The sequence below is a fragment of the Ursus americanus genome, chromosome 25 (genome assembly GCF_024610735.1).
Source record: "Ursus americanus isolate L20-20 chromosome 25, mUrsAme1.1.p, whole genome shotgun sequence".
In the NCBI taxonomy this organism is placed as follows: Eukaryota; Metazoa; Chordata; class Mammalia; order Carnivora; family Ursidae; genus Ursus; species Ursus americanus.
In genome coordinates, this window is record NC_142151.1 from 31,745,691 (window position 1) to 31,768,930 (window position 23,240).

At 40.6% G+C, this 23,240-nt stretch overlaps 1 protein-coding gene across 1 annotated transcript in view; it reads right to left on the reverse strand.

Moving 5' to 3' along the window:
• Positions 1-7,875, reverse strand: part of CPNE8 (copine 8) — a 211,855-nt gene extending 203,980 nt beyond the window's left edge. Inside the window, exon 1 of the mRNA XM_045776528.2 lies at positions 6,977-7,875. Within this exon, the coding sequence (XP_045632484.1) occupies positions 6,977-7,113 (137 nt within the window). The 5' untranslated portion in view covers positions 7,114-7,875. The remainder of the gene's footprint in view (positions 1-6,976) is intronic.
• Between the last annotated feature and the right edge of the window lie 15,365 nt (positions 7,876-23,240).

Sequence of the window (23,240 nt, forward strand, 5' to 3'; positions counted from 1 at the left end):
GCTTATTTAAAGAGGAATGGGGGGAAAACAACCAAAATAAGCTATTAAAATCCCCTTGAGAAGATAGCTTATTAATAACTTCAGCTCTAGAAAACTATCCCCAGGAAAAAAATAATCATAGCTGTTGTCAAGTGTTCGTGAATAAGAATGCTCATTAGCATTATTCTGAATAGTAACTTTTTAAAATAAATTTTGGAAAATAAGAGATAAGTTAAATAACTATAGTATGCCCATAGAATAGACTACTTCACAGACATGAGGGTGTTTTTCTCAAAACCTAATGACAGTAACATATACATGATATAAAACAAGCAGAAAAGTACAGAAGATAAATTGCATAGAATATAGTGTGATCCCTCTGTATAATGTGTGTGAGCGTACGCACACACACATACACACGAGGGAAAGAGAGGGACTATAAAGGTGACTTATAAATGAACTAAATGTTCATGGCTTGATGGAACAGTGGGTGATTTTTATTTTGTATGTAAATTCATCTGTAATTCTGAGTGCTTAACTAATACAAAAAGCAGTATTTTCACTCATCTAGGTGTATTAACTTACTTAACCCTCAAAACAAATACAAGACATAGGGGCCATTATTCTCCCCACTTTACAGGGTGAGGAAATTGAGGAACAGGGAAACAAAGTAACTTTCCAAGGCTTCACAGCTAGCAGCGGTAGAACTGGTCTAGTTCCACACCTGTGCTCTTCTAGACTAAGTAAAACTGGCTCGAATAAGCAAATGTTATTATTCTAAAACAGGCTAACAACTGAATAAAATCCCTTTGAGAGGGGCTGTTTTTCCTCCCTGCCTCGAGTAAACATAAACAGGGAATGCAGGACTCTGCCTGTTACGCCATAAAAAAGTACCTAAAAGAGCACAGCCGTTTACACCCTCTCTCTCAGGGCCTTGCTTTGTGAATTGCTTCTAGACTCACATTCTCCACATCCCAGGGCTGTTTTAGAACAACCCAGGCCCCAAATGCTATAAAAACAACAACAACAACAACAACAACACAGAGCGGACCAAAATATTGGTGGAACACCATGAGGAAGGCTTTTGTCTCACCTGGGCAACTCCCACATCGAGACTCTGAGATGACTGTCCAGAAATGCCCTGGTACAAATATTCCTGAAACTCTGGGGCTAAGACAAACTCACATGGCTGAGAAAAGCAACGTGGGGTCACTACACTTTCGAACCACAAGACCTCAAGAACTACAGAGCCTGAAGAATAGGATGTTATGGCCATGCCACACTTGGCCCTCAGTTTACCTGTTATGAACACAGTAACAGGCGTTCTAGTTTCCCCTAGCTTATAGTAACATTATTAATTTTTCAGTTAGCAACATCATTTGAAACCTATTTACACACTAAATCCAAACTTCTTGTCTATTTAAAGAAGGGTAGAGTATGTCTAAGAGATCAACCAACGCAGACTGGGGTGGAAACCCCCATTGCTGTGTTTGAACTCTTTCCTCCTTTCACCATGGATAATCAGAACAGCCAACACATCTGCTTCAAACTGGGCCAATCCCCACCGGACCAAGCACATTCTCTCTCTTGCAATACCCCTTCACTTTCCCAGGTGGTCTGGAATTAGAACTGTAACATGTAAACTTGCAAAGTATATGCCACCAGTAAATGGAGAAACAGAAAAAAATGTCTCCAAAATGAGAGAGAATAAGGAACACATGGAAAGAAACATGTGAGAAGGAGAAGAAAGGAAAAAGGGTATAGAGGTTCAGTTATCCTCCTGTTTCATTCACAATACACTTGCAAGCTGTCACAACCTTTCATGGATTATGAAACCACACAGCCTCACTTGTTCCAAGTAGAGAAGCAAGACCACAACAGTGCTGACCTTGACACTGTCATTTCTAATAGTTACAGTCCAACAGCGGCAAACTTTTTCCTTTGTATAATCTTTTAAAAAGGCCTATAAACAGTGATGTGTATGTAAGCAACATATGCTTAACAATGAGCTCTCCAAAAAAAAATGCTGAATGCTGAGATGTTTGTGTGTGTGTGCATGTGTGTATTTACATAACTTGTTATAAATTGTATTGACATAAAGTATGTGTAGCTGAGCATACAACTTCTAGGTAATAATAGTAATATGATATTTTCACTGTAAATTCCATAGGGCCAGTTGATTCCCATGGAATGTCTTAAGTGCAGACAACAAAACAAGACCTGATCTGCAGTATTTACCAGTTTCCACCGTGTAAGTATTCCCACCACAGCCAACGTCAACCTACCCATGTGACGTCACTGAACAGGGCTGGAAGAGATGAGCAGCAGTAGCTGCATAATGCTGTCACCTCACCGATTAAAAAGCTAGAGCACAGGTGACAGTGAAGAGTACAGATAATAGTAAAATGTAGTAAAATCATTGGGAAGTGATAACTTCTGAGTATGTCTTAACTTTGCTTTAAAATATAATGTATTTAATTTTAGATTTATATGATTTAATGTTTAGTAATTGCTTTATTTAACAACTAGTGCACAAATTCCTGTCTCAATCCCACTCAGGCCAGCTCCAGCACACATCCCTGAAAAGTATCTCCTAATATCCGAGGAGCACAGGTATTGCTAATCCAGACCGAGTGACCACAGTCAGTCATTTCCTCATCAAACATTTCAATATGTATTATCAGCACATGATAAACTTATGAAAAGTCCAGATTCCTGGGCCCCAGTCCCAGAGATTTTGAGAGCAGATCTGGTGTGGGAACCCAGAAGTCTGTAGTTTAATAGACAAGCAACCCTTCCCATGCCAGATGACTCATTCAGAGAATGTCAGCATCCAGCATTTGTTGACGACATATTCCGTGCCAGGCTCAGAAACCATAGACATGAAAGAAACAAAACTTGTCCTCAAGGTGAATACAGAAACCAAGAATTACAATGTAACTGTAATACTGGTACCTACCAGCTGCTTTGGGAAAACAAAATCCACTTTGGGAGAGGAGTCCTGAGAGAAATGATGTTTGACCTGAGTCTTGAAGAAGGAGCACCAGCTAATCAAAATGACAGGGAAGCAGGGAGGAAGGGGTGTTTGGGGCAGAGAGATGGGCACATGCATAGTCACACACACAAAGAGGACTCGGTCCACTAGGATACCAGCACAAGCTTTGGGACGGTACCACTGATTCGTGTTTTGCAGCCACATTTATCTGTCATCAGCTTTAGCACATAGTAAGCACATGTCAGTTAGACTATATTCAGTCACGGTGTTCATGTGAGGAGTGGTGAGATTGGGCATGGCCAGGTCAGGCATTTACAGAATGCCTAGCACAAAGTAGGTGCTCCCATTTTGTATTCTTCCTTTAAACACATGAGTGTTTAAAATTGGGTTTATCACCATTATAAGATTATTGCTGCGAAAGAAGTTACATGTGATGGTTAACTTACAAAGTCTAGAAACACAGAATGCTCTCACAGCTTTTTTAATGGATAAGCTACCTTCTCAATCAGAGAAAATGACCAAGATTATGTGTTAGAAATAGCTCACCAAACCAAAGTTCCAGGGAAATGGGTGATTACTACATATTATTTTTCCCATTGGTTTTACCTCATTCTAATTAATCTGTTTTCAGAATCCAATGGGAATGTTATAAATGTTATTTTATGTTTCGAAGGTTGTACCATTTCAGCTATTGGCATTTTTATTAGGTAACCCAATTAACTTTAAAAATCTATGAAGTGGGGCACCTGGGTGGCTCAGTCGTTAAGCGTCTGCCTCCGGCTCAGGGCATGATCCTGGAGTTCTGGGATCGAGCCCCACATCAGGCTCCTCCACTGGGAGCCTGCTTCTTCCTCTCCCACTCCCCCTGCTTGTGTTCCCTCTCTCGCTGGCTGTCTCTCTCTCTAATAAATAAATAAAATCTTTTTTAAAAAATCTATGAAGTAACATAATGAAGAAAAATTAATGCGAGGAAAACTACACAATGGGTTGAAGGGAAGTCATAGAGTAGGAGCTTGTCTCTACTAAACTGCTAGAAGAGTGGACTTGTCACCCTAACACACCAAGTCTGTGGCCACTTCCATGTCATACTGTCCCTTCTCTAATGAAAACCATGGCCATTCATCTCACCTCCCCTCAAGCCCCATCTCCTCCTTGTAGAGTATCCCAAGCACTGCAGTGCACAGTGATCTCGTCCCTCTCCGTGCACGATCCTCATGTGTGGATGCACTCCCATCTGATCACGTATTACGGAATACCCATCTCCCAACCAGACTTTACACTTTCAGAGAACTTCTCTTGCATGTGTCATGGAGCAGGGCATAACGCTAAACACATAAAAGACATTAAACACTTGGTGAGTGAATAGACTAAATGATCTCCATGAACTGTATTTAGCTTCAAGCTTCAATTGTTGATTTCTCACCTCCCCCGAAATGAAGATGAAAATGTCATAAAGATTTTTAAAGGTCTCAGACTGGGGACAAAGAAAGGAGGTTATCAAAAGGGATTCTATTCCCGAATTGCTTTTTGAAGTGTCAGAAAATCATCAGAGGTCTCTAACAGAAAGGCAAGGGAATTCCTTGCTCTGCTTGCCCATAGTAAGACTGAGGGGCCTATAACTGAGTGTTGTTGTTAAGTGAAATTCCCCCCCAAAAAAATTCCTAGCATATAAGTCTTTATACTCGTCAAAGAAGAGAGAACAGGTATCCCAAGACTGCCTCTATCCCTGTCTTCTTTACCAATTTACTGAACTACAAAAGAGAAGGACTATTCACAGAATTCCAAACTGAAGCACATATAATATTTATTGAGTAAATACTATTTTCAATACCATAACAGCTAGCATTTTTTAACACTTTCTTTTGTGTCCTACATTGTGTAAACACTTTTCAGACATTATCCTGTCAGACTCTGATATCATTCTATAGGAGATAAATACCATAATTTCCCTCATTTTACAGATGAGGAAGCTCAGTCTAAGTAAGAACTCCAAGGTAACAACATGATTAGATCACAGAGCCAGAATCTTAACCGGGTCTCTTAGGCCAAAGCCCAGATGACACCATCTATGTTTCCAAGATTCAACTCCCAACAACGTAAGCACTCTAAGTACTTGCGTTCTATTTCAGGACTTTTTTTTTTTTTTTTTGAAACTTAAAAAACAAGACACCAAATCAATGGTATGAAGAAAAGGCTAGAACAAGGGGATACCCAGGGCCTGAGGTACCAAGTTTAAACAAACTGGCTTAAAGCCAATTAACTACAAGATTCCCAACACACCTGGCATGTGTGTGTGTGTGTGTGTGCACACGCGCGCGCACGCACGCACACACACACACACAAATGGGTGGTTAACCATGAATCCCATTGGTAGAAAGACAAGTGAAGGTATCATTTCCCCACCAGTCCTAAAGAGCTTTTGGGAAATTTGGATTTAATTTATAACATTTTTATATTCATTCCAAGTACAGGCCACATGCCATTCAAGCTTTGTAGGATGTTCAGCAGAGGAGAAGAACTCTAGAAAATGCTTTTATTGTAGGACTTTTGGCCTTGCATTATGTGTGTATACTAATGACCTCCCTTGAGCTTCAGAGGCAACTTCAGAGAAAAGAAAAAGGCCTAGAAATTAATGCCTGAAAAGAGTTTTCCATATAGCTTCACCTGTTCAATTGACAGGAAGAAATCTCTGGCAGCCCTTAAAGCAATGAGCACAGAAAGGCAAGAGCTCAAGTTTAGCTATCATTATCAGCACTGTTTCCACAGTCTGAGGTTAGCCTTAAGAGGAAGCGAGCAATCAAGACATATAGTTTCAGGGATAGCTGAAGGCTATCCCCTATCCCCTAATTAACACCTCTACTGGGGTTTTCAGTGCTTTAATTTCCACAGAAAAGAAAATCCATTCCTTTGGCTTTAGACTCAGTCTTATGAAAATGCAAAATCGAATACTACTGGGGTGACAGCATTTTAAGTTTCAGGGTTTATTTACATCCAAGATTCCCCAGGTTTGTTAGATCCCTTCAAGGCAAATTTTGCTAAGGAAAGGAATGCGAGGGGGTGGCAATTTAGCGCATTGAAAACAACCCTGGGGCTAAAATGGTCAGAGACAAGAGTTTTCCGCTGAGAGAGATCCTGCTATGCAAACAAGGGAGTGGGCTCCAGAGTCAATATTATGCAAATTCTCCCTCTCCTTCTGCCATTATCAATTTAGTATAGTCCGCCCCATCTCCTTCTCAAAACCTTCTGGGATACAGCAGTTACGCTGCTTTATTTACAGGAACACCGACCCAAACAACGTCAGGCAAAGGGTCGAAATTTACAGTCCTTGGGCAGAGTGTCAGTTGTTACAAGCACTCAAACTGTGTCTACTTGCAGGCAGAAAGTCGTGACTTCCCAGATTTTGGGTAAGGCACACATTCGTCTGCAAAAGAGCTGGAGCCGAAATCTCTGCCTATAAGGCAAGGAGCCCGGAAAGGTTGGGGGGGAAGAGGGAAGCAAGCTGGAAGGCTCCAGGAAGTGGGTGGGGAGGAAGCTGCGAGGTTTGGAGCCAACTGTAGCAATAACAGGTTTGCACAAGCCTTCGCGAAGGGAGTCCCGGGCCACTGCGTGCAGCGGTCACAAGCGCTTTTGGCAATGCTGTCCCCTTTGATTCCCGTCATCACCCAACCATACAGCTCGGGTTTGGGACGTAAAAAGGGCTTGCAAAGTGGGCGGCGGCCGGGGTTCCCGCCGCTGAGTCACAGCCCAGCCAACTTTTACAGCATTTCCCAGAAAGAAAATTAAAAGTCTCAGTTCCGTAGCCCACCACTCGCCTCCAGTTCGCGCTCTCCGCTCTGTGTCACTGGAGCTGGGGGTGACTCAGACCCACAACTGAGGTATTTCCCACTCGTCTCGCAACTTCTCACCCCAGCAAAGCCTCGGGGTACCCCGAGCGCTTGGCAAGCGCTACCCACCAGGCAGACGGGAGAGCAGGAGGAGGGAGGGGAAGGGCTGCGTCCTCACCTGCAGGACACGGACACCTCCACCCGCGTGGCCGGGATGGCCGCGCTCAGCTGGTTCAAGTCCCCGATGCCCGCAGTGCTGGTGTAGCGGCTGTCCATCTTGGGTGGAGGCGCCGCGGACTTGTCCGGCGCCCACATCCAGAGCTCGGGCAGACTAAGGGCTCGGAGCCCAGCTCCCGACAGACGGGGATGGGGGTTGAGGGTGGAGGCAGAGGAAGGAGGGCGGAGGCAGCTCGCGGGAAGGGGGAGGGTGGGGGAGGCGGACCCGAGCACAGCCGCGAGGGAACCGCGAGCCAGTCCTGGCCCAGGCCGAGGCTGCCGGGGAAGTGGCGCACGGGGCTCCCGGCTTCCCTGCCCCCTCCTTGCAGGCAGCAGCCCCAGCCGGGGACACGTCGTGATCCTTGCCAGGCTGTGGGTGCCAGGCTCTCAGGAGCCACCGGGCCGCCTGACGAGGTAGGGGGCACGAGACCCAGACCCCAACCGTCTAAGAGAGCAAGCCTTGGCTGGCTTGGCGCGCGGCTGGGGTTTGTCTCCGCCTCTGCACACCCACTCCCGCCTCCTGGGCCGCGACTCCCTCCTCCTGTCAATCAGGTGTGGACGGGAATGTCACGCAGTTCGCTTGCCTGGGCTGGAAGCTGGAGGTGTGGGCGCTTCTGCCTGTTTCTAACTCTCCCGTCGTAGGTCCGCCCCTCCTCACCGCGCGCCGGTCCTCATCAAAGCCCATGGAAGTCCCTCCCACCTTGCCTTCGGGCAGGTGAGCCGGGTCCACGCTTCTGGACTGCCCACTCTCGGCCACTTGAGGGTTGGAGACAATAGGACATGAGGACGATCTCCAATGTTCTGTATGCGGTGGTAAAGTGATAGATCAAGATCTGGGACGAGGCGGGAACAGGATGGACTCTAATGGGGGCGGGGGCTACTGTTTGGGATTTAAGGGGGCCATCTGGTTTCCGTCTTCCCTCAGTTCCTCGAAACATGGGGGTGTAATTGTGACAATTCTCCAATAGTCGGACTCTTCTGCGGCCCCTCGCTTCCAAATGCTTGGAAGTTCTGCCCTGAAACCTGGAGGTCACAGCCATTTAACGCAGCTCCCTTAGCTCGACACCCACCAGTAAGACCCTAATGAAAATGGACGGACGGAAGCAGAGAGAAGCCGGAGTGAGCTCCGCATTTGGGACACTGGATTCTGGGGCAGCCATACTGGTGCCAGAATGCCGAGGCGGCCAACGTCTGGGGAGGTACCCGCGTCTCCCCTCCATTGCAGCGACGTTATTGGCGGCACCTAGCCTCCTGCCTCACCCGTGCGCCTACGGGTCCCCAGGCGCCAGCCAGCAGGGGGCGACCGAGAACGGGACGCAGCGTCGGGTGAAGAAGCGTGGAGACCGACCAGCGTCCGGCGCCTACTCTTAACGCTCCAACCACGGAGTTTCCAGGGAGCAGGACTAACTCAGAGAGGAGCTGTTTTCCTGACTGAGAACCTGTCATCCGTTGTAACATTTTAATCCACTTGGAGCCACCTGCCTAGAGAATCTGTAGAGTTGCTGGTGAGGACGTGTAGGCACTGTCTTGCCTCTTCCTTCTGCCAAGAAACGTCCCATCCCCCCACCCCCTTCGTTTCATCCTTGGTTTCCTTTCCTGATCTCCCAGCCCACCCCTTGCCATGCCTTAAATCCAGAGGTTCTGTGTTTCTCTTTTTCCACCGCTGATTAACCTGTAGTTTATTACTATTTGGAAATGTCTTAAAACTCCAGACATTTCTCTTATACTGCCCAAAATTAATCTGGGGGAATAGACCTACGTGTATTTTTTTAAGGTAACCAGACTTATTTCATAGAAGCATACTGATGAAATAAAAGTTGAGAACTTTAAAACAGTACCAAGGCCATAAATCCTTTACTTCTTAATTTTTCCATTTTATTGAGCTATAATTGATAGGTAATAAACTGCACATATTTAAATTGTACCATTTAATAAATTTTGATACATATATACTCCTGTGAAGCCATCACCATAGTCAAAATAATGAGCCATTCCATCACCCCAAAAGTTTTCTCAGTCCTTCCTTTCACCACTAAAAACAACCCTCCAGACAATCACTGGTCTTCTTTATATCACTATAGAGAAGTTTGCATTTTCTGTAATTACATATGTATGGAATCCTATAACATGTACTCTTTTTGTGTGGCTTCTTCCGCTAAGCAAAATTCTTTTGAGATTTATCCCCACGTTGCTGAGCACATCAATAGTGCATTTCTTTTTTGTTGCTGACTAGTATTCCAATGTATAGATCTGCCACAAATTGTTTATCCATTCACATGTTAGTGGGCATTTTAGTTTCTTTCAGGTTTGAGCTATTATAAATAAAACTGCCATGAACATTTACACATCTTTATGTGGACATATGCGTTCATTACTTTTGGGTAAATACCTAGAAGTGGAATAGCTGGGCCATAAGGAGTGTGAATGTTTAGCTTTTTAGAAACTACTAAACTATTTTCCATTCCCACAGCATTATATGAGTTTCAGTTGCTTCATATCCTTAGCAGCACTTACTATTGTTACTCTTTTAAATTTTAGCCAGTCCAATAGGTGTGTTAGAGAATAGGTTAATGACTAATGATGTTGTCATTATGGGTCTCAGTGTGGATTAATGACATTTTTATGTGCTTATTTGATATCTGTAGGTCTTCCTTGGTAAAGTGCATATTCAACTCTTTTGCCCACTTTTATTGGGTTTTATTATTCCTGAGTTTTGAGAGTTCTTTATACATTCTGTATACAAGTCCTTTATCACAATTTATAAAATAAGTTCTGCCAGCCTGTCGCTTGTATTTTCATTTTCTTAATAGTCTATCAGAGTTGAAGTTTCTAAATTTTGATGAATCTAGTTATTCAACTTTATCTATTATTGATTATAATGTCGGTGTTGAGTCAAAGAAATCTTTGCCTAATCTGAGGTCGCAAAAATGATCTTATATGTTTTCTTCTAGAAATTTTATACTATGTTTTGCATTTAAGCCTATGATTAGGGGGCACCTGGGTGGCTCAGTCATTAAGCGCCTGCCTTCGGCTCAGGGCGTGATCCCAGAGTCCTGGGATTGAGCCCCACATTGGGCTCTCTGCTAGGAGCCTGCTTCTTCCTGTCCCACTCCCCTTGTGTTCTCCCCTGCTTGTGTTCCCCCCTCTCGCTGGCTGTCTCTCTGTCAAATAAATTTTAAAAATCTTTTTTAAAAAGCCTATGATTAATTTGATTATTTTATCAAAGTTCTCTTTCTTGCACATCAACATCAAATTTTTCTAGCACCTTTGTTAAAAAGACCAACCTTTCCTAGGGTGCCTGGGTGGCACAGCGATTAAGCGTCTGCCTTCGGCTCAGGGCGTGATCCCGGCATTGTGGGATCGAGCCCCACATCAGGCTCCTCCGCTATGAGCCTGCTTCTTCCTCTCCCACTCCCCCTGCTTATGTTCCCTCTCTCTCTGGCTGTCTCTATCTCTGTCAAATAAATAAATAAAATCTTTAAAAAAAAAAAAAAAAGACCAACCTTTCTCCATTGACTCGTCTTTGTACTTTTCTCAAAAATCAATTCATCATAAATGAGTCCATTTTTTCACTCTATCCTATCCCACTGATCAATTTGTGTTTCTTTAAACCAATACCACAGTCTTAATTACTAAAGCTTTTAAAATAACTCTTGAAATTAGGTAGTATAACTTCTTCAACTTTGATCTTTTTAAAAATTCTTTTGTCATTTTTTATTCTGGTCATTTTCGATTCTTTGCATTTCCATGCAAATTTTAGAATCAGCTAGGTGATGTCTACCAAAAACATCTTACCAAGATTTTTATTGGGATTGCATTGATTCTATAGACGACTTAAAAAAGAGTGGATAAAATTATTCTGATCCATGAACATTATACGTTTTTCCATTTATTGAAGTCTTCTTTAATGTCTATCAGTAATGGACTGGTGTCCTTAAAAGAGAAAGATTTGGAGACACACAACTACACAGGGAAGAAAGCCATGTAAAGACAGAGATGGAGATTGGAATTATGCTGCCGCAAACCAAGGAATGTCAAGGATTGTTGGTAACCACCAGAAGCTAGAAGAGTTAGGGAAGGAATCTTCCCTAGAGCCATTGGGAAGAGCATGGGCCTGCCAACACCTTGATCCCAAACTGTGAAAGAATACATTTCTGTTCTTTAAGCCAACCAGTTGGTGGTAATGTGTGACAGCAGCCCTAGGAAAACTAATGCATGATGATAACACTAATTAGTTCAGTTTTGTTGATTTTTTTTCAAGTTCAGTACTTGTAAATTCATCATATTGAAGTAAGCTTTAAATGACAAAACTTTTAAAGTATGTTCAAGCTCTTAATATAGTCATCACAATACATAAAGAGCTATAATTTTGGAAAAATAATTTTAATAACCTAATAAATATCATGAATTATGGCATGTCTATTTCCTTAAGCTTTTATTTTTAATAAAAAGTTTATATTTTTTGAAATGCATTTAAATAATATGAATGGCTTTAGAATTGCTAAAAGTCAAAGGTAAATTTCATTTACTAAAATTTGTAAGCAGCCCATTACTCACCAGGTCAGTGATTCCGTAAGCATTAGTTGAATGTTTACCATGTGCTGGGCAGTGGGCTAGATCTAGGAGGTAAAGCTCGTTCTGGCAAAGAGATGCATGACTGCATAGAGATATTGCTGAATTAATCATTAAGTTCTTTTCATTTCTGGGATTTCATTATTCCACAAAATTAAGGAAGACCTTAGTTTGTAAGTTAAATTGTCGTTGCACCTTATTTTTAAGAAACATTTATTTATAAAATAGCATAAAAAGAATCAGCTAGCCCAAAAGAGCATATTTTCAAAATAATAAGACTAAGTTCATTTACATCATCTGGCAAGTGGTGTACCCACTCACACAGAAGTCCAAAACAAACTGCATGGAGGAGTTCTTGAGACAATAGCTGCATCCACGGAAAATTTGCTCCATCAGACTCAACAACCATTCCACCCCTGGATAAGTCAGAAATACCAGCATTAATGGGGCGCCTGGGTGGCTCAGGCAGCTAAGCGTACGATTCTTGATTTTGGCGCAGGTCATGGGCTCAGGGTCGTGGGATGGAGTCGGGCTCTGAGCTCAGTGTGAAGTCTGCTTGTCCCTCTCCCTCTACTCCTCCCCCCACTTAATGCTCTCTCTGTCTCTCTCTCTCTCTCTCTCTCTCAAATAAATAAAATCTTAAAAGAAAAAAGAAAGGAAAAAAAAATACCAGGATTACCACATGCGCACCTTCAAAATGTCCTTGGGAAATTGAAGAAAATAGATAGCTATGTCATCACTTAACCTATGTGGATATCTGTGTAATTACGTTGGCCACTTGACCTGCTCTATGAAAGTACAGCTTAAAAAATAAACATATAATAGCAAAGAATTGACTAACCGTTTAATTATGGAAAAATGGCAGCTCAGGAAAGACATTATGAGTGGCCAAAACATGTTCTATACCTTTTCTCTGACCTTGTAACCATTTGAAAATGATTTACTCAAAGTGATTCAAATCTGCAGATAATTCAAATTATTGCAGACATTAAAACAATATTACCATCTTTAGCTTGAAGTTACATTTGTGACTAAAGATCAATATCTCACCAATCTTATAAATACCACCTTTTCAATGGTTAAGGCACTTAGAAAAATCACTTTTAAAATCTTACAAATAATACAAAATTAAGATATGTCATGAATAAGTGTCCAGAAATGTTAAACCCAATATTTCAGTGAAGTAACACCTTTATAAGGGATAATTATTTAGGAAAACCTAGTCTCAAGCAAAAAAAAATTTTTTTTTAAAGATTTTATTTATTTATTTGAGAGGGAAAGCACACACAAGCAGGGTGGAGAAGGGGAAAAGGGAGAGGAAGAAGCAGACTCCCCACTGAGGAGGGAACCCCATGCAGTCCTCCTCGATCCCAGGACCCTGGGACCATGACCTGAGCCGAATGCAGATGTTTAACCAACTGAGCCACCCAGGTGCCCCCCAAGCAAAAATTTTTCCCTGTGTTTGATAAATAAATTTTACACTCAAGAGAGCACTTCAGTTTCAGAATTTCATAGTTAATATATTTTTTTATTTAAATTCAATTAGCCAATATATAGTACATACTTAGTTTCCAATGTAGTGTTCAGTAATTAATTAGTTGTGTATAACACCCAGTGCTCATTACATCACCTGCCCTCCTTAATGCTCATCACCCAGTTACCCCATCCCCCCACCCACTTCCCCTCCAGCAACCCTCAGTTTGTTTCCTATAGTTAAGAGTCTCTCATGATTTGTCTCCCTCTCGATGACTTCCCATTCAGTTTTCCCTCCCTTCCCCTATTATCCTCTGCGCTATTTCTTATATTCCACATATGAGTGAAACCATTTGATAATTGTCTTTCTCTGATTGACTTATTTCCCTCAGCATAATACCCTCCAGTCATCCACATTGATGTAAATGGTAAGTATTCATCCTTTCTGATGGCTGAGTAGTATTCTGTGGTATATATGTACCACATCTTCTTTATCCATTCATCTGTCAATGAACATCTCAGCTTTTTCCAGAGTTTGGTTATTGTGGACGTTGCTGCTATAAACATTGGGGTGCAAGTGCCCCTTTGGATCACTACATTTGTATCTTTGGGGTAAATACCTAGTAGTGCAATTCCTGGGTCATAGGGTAGCTCTGTTTTTAACTTCTTGAGGAACGTCAATACCATTTTCCAGAGTGCCTGCACCAGCTTGCATTCCCACCAACAGTCACACAATATTTAAACATACGGAAGAACATATTTCAAATTCTGTGTTGAAAGTCTCAGGTTGGTTTGGATAATATTTGGTTTTCCATTAGCACAAAGTAATTTCACTCATACATTGCCTAGTCCTTAAAGGGACGCCCTAAACTTGGGGTGAGGGGAGGGTTGGGTCAGGAAAGTGATCAAACTGGGGTTAGTTATCTTACTCTGATGGAATCTTCTATTTTTTAAATGATAATATTTCAGTTATTTATTGCTGTGTAACAAGCCAGTCCAAAACTCAACCACTCAAAACAACAGCGGTTGTACTAGTTTTCATGCTTCTGTGAGTCAGCAGTTAAGGGAGGCCTCAGCCAGGCAGTTCTGCTCCATGTAGTGTCAATTTGGGTCATGCACTTGGGCTGCATTCAGCTAGAGGCTGGCTGGCCTGGAAAATCCAAGAAGGCATCATTACCATGTCTGGCAGCTCAGTGCCCTTCCTCCCTGTGGCTGCTCTGTGGTTTCTCCTCATTCAGTAGTCTAGCCCAAACCGCACAGCATGGTGACTGGCTTTCCTACAGCCGAAGTGGAAGGTGCCAGGACTCTAAAAGGCCAGGCCTGGAACTGGCCCAGTGTCACTTACACTGGTTTCTATTTGCGAAAGCAAGTCATGAGGCCAGCCCAGCTTCAAAGGGAGCAGGTGAGGTGGCTGAGCGACGTAAAGGGTGGAGCAGCATGAACATACTGGGGGGGAAGGAATTGACAGCAGTCATCTTTGGGGACTACTCACTAAAAACAGTCAATTCGGGTAAGACTTAATTAAGCATGTATCTCTCATTTAGAAAAAACAAACACCGATCTAATTTTTTTACCACTTTGAATTTGCTTTGTTTGAAAAAAATAAATCTGTATAAAGATCCAGAAATCCCGGGGCACCTGGGTGGCGCAGTTGTTAAGCGTCTGCCTTCGGCTCAGGGCGTGATCCCGGCGTTCTGGGATAGAGCCCCACATCAGGCTCCTCCGCTACGAGCCTGCTTCTTCCTCTCCCGCTCCCCCTGCTTGTGTTTCTTCTCTTGCTGGCTGTCTCTCTGTCCAATATATAAATAAAATCTTAAAAAAAAAAAAAAGATCCAGAAATCCCATAGCAAACGTTATAATGAAGAGGATCACAATAGTAAACAAGAATTTGTCTCCAAGAATGCTTTTGAGGAGCGCCTGGGTGGCTCAGTCGGTTAAGTGATTGGATTTCAGTTCAGGTCTTGATCTCAGGATTGTGAGATCAAGTCCCACGTTGGGCTCCGAACTGGGCATGGAGCTTGCTTAAGATTCTCTCTCTCTCCCTCTGCCCCTTTCCTGCCTCTCTCTCTTTCTTAAAAAAAAAAAAAAAAAAAAAAAAAAAGGCATTTGCTAACTATATAGTAAACAGGGAGAGGAAGAAATATAGGAAATATGAAGAATATGTTCCCTGCTTTCAAGCATCTTTGCTTAATATGAGATCAGCATCAACTCATCACATCAATTAAAAATATGAAAGAGCAAGTGGGCGCCTGGGTGGCTTAGTCGTTAAGCGTCTGCCTTCTGCTTGGGGCATGATTCCAGGGTCCTGGGATCCAGCCCCACATCGGGCTCCTCCGCTGTGAGCCTGCTTCTTCCTCTCCCACTCCCCCTGCTTGTGTTCCCTCTCTCGCTGGCTGTCTTTCTCTCTGTCAAATAAATAAATAAAAATAAGTAAAAATAAATATTGCATATGTTTATGGGGTAGTGAGAAGACCCAACACCCCAGAGAAGAAACATGCAAATTTAGATAGACAGAGTGAGGTTATCTTAAAAGACCTTATAATTAGAGGATATGTAAAAGGATAGGAAGCTAAAGGTACCTAATCCTGCCCTGTCCAATAGAGTAGCCTCAAGTCACAAGTGGCTATTTAAATTTAAGCTAATTAATATAAATAAAATGTAAAATGCATTTCCTCAGTTGCATTAGTTACATTTCAAAAGCTCAATGGCCACATATAACTAGTGGCTACCCTATTGGTTAGTGCAAATAATAGAGCATTGCCTTCACACTATACAGGTCTATTGGATAGTGCTGACAACCTGTTATTATTTCCTAATATTTCTGAAATCTTTTCAACTTTCACTTTCTTTCTGCCATTATTAGTAGTTCAGTTTACTATCCTCTTTTACCCGGGATAACAAAACACTCTCCTACCTTGTCTCCCTATTTCCCATCATGCCCCATTCTGAAACTAAAATGCACTTTACAAAACATTAATCTGGTCTTGTGAAATTCCTACCCAAACCACTTGTGCCATTCTCTTTGCCTGGAATATTCCTCTGTGCCTCTTTCTTTAGCTCACACTTAGTCTTGAGGTCCCAAGTGAGATGTCACTTCCTCAACCAGGCCTTCTCAAATATCTCTGAGTCTCAGTATTCTTTATCTTTAAAATACTTTGATCTATGATATATGGTTGGTGAAAATTGAATTTAATGTATGTAATAATGTAGTGCTTAGCACTCAAAATGAATCTAGTGATAATGCTTGTGGTGATGATAATTTGGTAATGATAGTTTTAAGCTCTCTAGTTCTATTTCCTCACGTAAGCTACTCAGAGTAGCATTCCAAGGGGTGCCACCCATCTGTCAAGTCATAATTTAAAACCACTTACATGGCTCATATGACTAACAGGGATCCACACTCACTATGATTCAATCATATGGCCTTTCCTGAGACATCCTAACCCCTATGCTCTTCTCCTCCTTGAAGTTTTTATTATATATACACATAGATCTTCGTAACTTCATCTTTACTTGGTCAAACTCCTATTCATCCCTCATAGCCTATCTAAAATGTCACTTCCTTATGGCAGTATCCTGTCAATATCTTTGCATTGCTTTTAAATAACTATTCTAGGGACGACTGGATGGCTTAGTTGGTTGAGCATCAGCTCTTGGTTTCGGCTCAGGTCATGATCTCATGGGTCATGAGATAGAGCCCTGCGTCGGGCTCCACGCTCAGCACAGAGTCTGCTGGAGATTCTCTCCCTTTGCCCCTCCCCCCTGCTCTCTCTCTTTCTCTCATAAATCTTAAAATAATAAATAAATATTCTAATGGGACTTTATGCATAGAGAACAGACAAGGATGAAATTTTAAGATTCTTTTATCTAATAAGGAAAATGGCAGTTTACATTTCTTCTAGAGTTAGAGGTGTTCATTTGAATATGATTATCTAATGACTACCAGTTAACATTAAGAACTCCATAGAATAAACTTTACACTCCTTGAAATACGGATATGTTTAAAGTGAGTCTGTGGTTAGAATTTTACAAGGACATATTTTCATGGTTGCTGAACACAGACCAGGTCTCACTTTTTATAAATGTTTCCAGCCAACAAATTTAGTTTCTTCCAAGAAACTAATTTCATCACCACAATTTTCGCTAAATCTGCTAATTCAGAGAGTTTGATTTTTCAAGGCTGCCGGAAGAAATCCATTTGTAAGAATGAATCAGAAAGGGCAACCCTAAAGGGTTCTGAAACTTATCAAAAGAATTCAGGGCAGGAAACCTTATCAAAGGACTATAAAGCCTGAAATATTTTGCACCTATGGGTGCGTCCCCAAGTGCCCCAAGAAGGCGAGGTCATACCACATTTTACCTTTAACTATCACAATTAGAATAATTATTGCATGACAACTTGCTCAGTACCTATTTCTCCTGCTAGACACTGAGCTTCAAGAGCATGAGTCCCCACGTACCTTCTCCACTATCTCCTGCACCCAGCATGCAGACTTAGGTAAGGAAGGTGCTGTGTGGCCACGACTATTGAAAAGCATTTACATTTGTTTTGACTTATTGTGTTCAGGTGAGAACTGGGCACTCAGGTGGAATGACCAACAGGCATTTGGGGCTCTGCTGAGGAGACAGGATTGTCAGGTTGAAATCAATAGCTTAGAGTTCGCAGTTGAAGTCAAGCATCAGCATGAGCACTCCAGGGGAAAAAGGAAAAAGGAATAAAAGTAAGAATCAAGTCTGATGAGTCTCTGTCCTGTGGAAAGGTGTACACAAACAGAGGGTCCCACTAAAGAAACTGGTGGGGAAGAACCACCTGGACAAATGAGGGAGAAAAGCCCCAGGATCAAGATACGAAGGACAAGGAAGAGGAGGATTTTAAGGAGAAAGAGGCCAGTGGGATCACTGCAGCAGATCTGCAGAAGCCACATCACTGCCTTATTTTGTGGTCTCTATGGCTTGTCTCACATTCTTTCTTGGATGGTTACCAACATTACAGAAACCCATAAAGATTTTCAGTTATCATTCCAGGTCTATCTTTCAGATTCTTCTGCTGAAACGCCCCCGGCAGGTCACACCTAGCCCCACTTTGTTACCTTGAGCATGAAGCCCACCATACTCCAAAAGCCATCAGCGCGGAAAACAGGTCTCCAGCAAGCAGCTTCTTCAGGCAGGAATAACCTCTGCAGGCATTTCATGGCCATGGTGTGTGAGGAACTAATGCCTCATTTCCAAACTTGATTTAGATCGCCCCTTGGGCAGGCAGATAAGCATTAATTAGTATGTGGTCAGAGTCAACTCTGGTTTCTTTCCTGCTTAGACAATTAAAATGTGCAACTGTGCAAAAGAATAAAAGTTTGTTGGAAACTAGAGAGACGTACACAGAGAAAAGAATATAAATCTTGAGTATTTACTAACTTGGTAAAATTAACGTTCTTCTGGGGATAACCCAGCCTTTTGGTATATCTGAAAATAGCTATTTAAATGTGAAAATGCTAAAATTTTGCAGGCCCTTTCTCTAACTGTCCAAGAGATTTGGGCAGAACTTTGTAACTCACAAAACTGTTTTTCATAACCATGATAATTGCTGTTAAATTTACCATGATTTGTCACAGTAAACAGAGTATTTTCTATTCACGCTCAAATAATTAAATCATTGTTTCTCAAGTGAGTCCCTTGGAATGTTGGTGGGTTTATAGAAATAAATTGAGTTTTGGTGGGGGACGGGGGGGGTTGTTTTTGTTTTTCTGGTTTTTAGATGTTGAGGAAAAGTTTTCACAATCACCGAGAGTAGTAACTTTGGTTTAGAAGAAAGGGCTTCAGTTATTTATTCTCACAGAATGTGTTGAGGGTTAGTATCTGCTTTAATAAAAGGCCAATTTATGGCATTTATTAAGCTCTTCTTTCATTAAAATCATCCACCAAGAGCTGTCAAAGGAACAATTATCTTTAAGTTTCAATACTGTAAATCTTCCTATTTTTGCCTGTTGATGTTGAGGGACCAAACCCCCATAGATGATACTTTTGCTAAACAGCACTGATGTTGCCAATGAAAGCCACTGTAGGAAATTCTTCTGTTGAAGACAGAGTGTTTTATTGACCGAAGCCAAATTTTTGTATTATGTGGTCCTGTCTTGCAAAAATAGATAGTAAAAGAAAAGAAAACATTTAGTCTATTTAAGTCAAAACAGCTTATTTACACGGCCTCATCATGTCTCTGGACTTTTCAAATGCTGATATATCAGTGTGTATGATTAAAAATTATCTTTGGTGAATTAGGAAACTTAAAGTCCCACCTTTGGTGCAACAACAGTTTTCTAATGAAGTATTATGAGACTTGTTTTAAGAACACTATTTTGTTGGGGCGCCTGGGTGGCACAGCGGTTAAGCGTCTGCCTTCGGCTCAGGGCATGATCCCGGCATTACGGGATCGAGCCCCACATCAGGCTCTTCCGCTATGAGCCTGCTTCCTTCTCTCTCACTCCCCCGGCTTGTGTTCCCTCTCTCGCTGGCTGTCTCTATCTCTGTCGAATAAATAAATAATAAAATCTTAAAAAAAAAAAAAGAACACTATTTTGTTGTGTTAAAAATTCAATTTTTTTACAAAGTCAGTGTTCATGTGTTACACTCTCAACGGTATTTTTTAGAAGCAATCAAATAGAATTCAACACTTTAATTTCCTGAAACAGAAAAATGACCAACAACCCAATGGAAAAACAAAACAAAACAGAGGAAATAGACAATTCACAGAAATGAAATGCAAATAGCTCTGAAATATATGATATGGGGGGCACCTGGCTGGCTCAGTCGGTAGAGCATGTGACTCTTGATCTCAGGGTTGTGAGTTCGGCATTGGGCATAGACATTAATATAAGTAATTAAAATATATGAAATGATGCTCAATCCCACTTATAATTTTAAAAAGCAATTTAACAGGAGATGAAGATACTACTTTTTCCCAGTAGATAAGTGTTACGTGAGACTATAAGAGACACCCTTATACATTTCTGCTAAATGTGTAAAATGGTATACCCTTACAAAGAAAAATCTGGTAATATTTATCAATATTTATAAACAGTTCAGTTGGGTATCCATTTGAAATGAAGTTGCACCCATATCTTATACCATACACAAACCATATACAAAAATGAAGTTTAACCCATATCTTATACCAGATACAAAAATTTACCCCAAATGCATCATAAACCTCAATGTAAAACCTAAAATTATGAAACTTATAGAAGAAAATATAGGAGAAAAATTTTATGACCTTGGGTTAGGCAAAGATTTCATGCATATGAGACCAAAAGAATGATTCAGAAAAGAACACATTGATACACTGGACTTCATCAAAATTAAAAATTTCTATTGTTTAAAAAAATATTGTGCAGAAAATAAAAAGACAAAAGCTCCTGCTAGATGAAATATTTTGCAAAACGTGCATCTGACCAATAACTTGTATCCAACATATATAAAGAATACTCAAGGGGCTCCAGCATGGCTCTGTCGGTTAAGCATCTGACTCTTGATTTCAGCTCAGGTCATGATCTCTAGGTTGTGAGATCGATACCCACATCAGGCTCCGGCTGGGCAGGGAGCTTGCTTAAGACTCTCTCTCTCCTTCTCCTTCTGCCCCTCCCTCCCTGCCTCCCGTTCTAAAGAAAAAGAAGAAGAAGAAGAAAAAAAGATACTCAAAACTCAGTAAGAAAACTAACAATTTTATCAAAGAAGATCTACAAATAGAAAATAAATACATGAAAAAATGCTTAACATCATTAATTATTAGAAAAGTATAGATTAAAACCACAATGGAATAGTAATAAATATTTATTAGGATGGCTGAAATTAAATAGATTGACCATATCAAATATTGATAAGGATCTAGAACTGGAACTCCAATATACTGCTGGTGAGGGTGTGAAAGGATAAAGCCACTTTGGAAAACAGTTTGTCAGTTTCTTAAAAGTTAAACATACACTGACCATATGATCCAGCTATTCTACCAGTAGGTATTTTCCCAAGATAAATAAAGCATGTATCAATATAAAGATGTATATGTGGTAATTCATACCAGTTTTATTTGTAAGAGTAAAAAATCAGAAACAAGAGATGAATGGAAAAACAAATTATGATATATCCATACAATGAAATACTAGTCAACAAAAATGGAATGAACAAATATACCTTGTTTTCCATTTCAGATCTTACTCAGGAGTTCTTCTATACCCATAAGACTTATTTTCAGTCTAATAAGAATGATTTTCAATGCCAAGTATGTCTATAATTATCCTGTTTTAGTTATAATGTAGTAGGGCTTTTATCGTATTGCTGTATCTGTTATAATAGAAATTTTGTTACAAAAAATTATGCTAGAGCCATTCCTTTAACTCTGAAGTTTTTATTTCAGGTTGCCCATAGGATGGAAATTCTTTCTCCCAAGTAGTTTCTACTTTAATACTGCTCTGGATTTTGGAGGGTTTTTTGGAATTTTGGTCTGTTTGGAATTTTGTTCAATGGCAGAATATTTTCTTTGGCTCCAGTACATATAGTGGTTGAAAAATTACCATGGTATTTGTTAGCCTATAGTACACAAAATAAAACAAAAATTTAAAATAATTAACTATTGATACAAGCAACAGCTTGGATGAATCTCAAAATAATTATGCTTAGTGAAAAAAGTCAGGCAAAAATATTACGTACTACGCAATTTCATTTATATAATATTTTAGAAAATGTAAACTAACCCTTAGTGAAATACAGCAGATCATTGTTTACCTAGAAATCAAGAACTGGGATAGGGATAAGGAGAGGCAAGGAGGAGAGATTACAAAGGGGCACAAAGAAATTTGGGGGAGGTGATACATATTGTTCATAATCTTGATTTCACAGTTATATCAAAACTTATCAAATTGAACATTTTAATTATGTGTAGTTTACTGCATGTCAATCATATTTCAATAAAGTTGTCTTAAAAATGCATATACCACTTGACTTGATAATTTCAATTCAGGAATTTTATTCCATAGAAATATCTGCAGGTATGTATAATTATATTTGCCCATGATTATTTATTGCACCATAATTAACAACAGCAAAAAACTGGAATGTTCATCAGTAGAGACCTTGATAAATAAATTGTACTTCACAAATGAATATTAGGCCGGCATGATAAAAAGTAAGTTCTTCATCTACAGCTAGGAGACTATCTCTAATATATTGAGTAATAAAAACCAGATGCAGAACAGTGTATATCATGCTAACTTTTGTATATAAAAAATTAAACATGTGTTGTCATATTTGCATGGACAGGGTCCAGATAAAATTGATACTAGTCGTTTGTTCTTAGTCTAGAATGTGGATGGTTTGGAGACAGAAGCATAAGAGAGACTTTTCACAGTATACCCATTGGTTTTTCTTGAATTTGGTCATTCCTATTTCAGAGCTGCCTTGGTATAATGCCTAATCTGGCCATTGCATTTCATCCCCATTAATATAATGAACTTCTTGTTATGTTGCATACCACTACTAAAGCGCAAAGGGCTGAAGATTAGGAGAACTTTCATTAGTATTGCTTTAAAGGTTATTTACAGTATTTTTCCTGCACACTCACCTGGTTAAGCAAATCTTTTGGTATAAGTAGACTCTAGTTAAATAAAGCAGTAGCTGAGATTATCCAAGAAGAAAAACAACATCACCAGTAACCAAAAGACAAGAAGATTTAGGCCTCTTAAAAACTCAGTAAAAGGGAGAAAGACTTCATGTCACCAGGAAATTATATCCTCCAAGGCTTATAGTAATGACTATCACGTGACCTTGTCACTCAATTAAAGGAAGACAGCTTTTAGCCCCAAATCTTTACTGTGAAGCACACATTTAGCTAAAACTTTCGATTGTTTAAATATTTAGTAGATATTTCTTAGATCTTTGGGAAAATGTTCAAACAATTAAATTGTACCAACTATTACTCATTTTCCACTCTTGGCTGACATCTTTCCAACTCTGCTGACCGCAAACTAACCACGAAAGCAAGTTGCTGGGAGGTATGTGTTCTCTAACATCCCTTCCAGCCATTCCTTTCTTTCTGCTTCCTTCTGTTTGATTTTCATAAATAATTCGTGCTACACTCTGCCACAAGAATTTCAGTGGCCTGTATTTTGGGGGTAGTAGTAGCTTTCCATAGTGTAGAG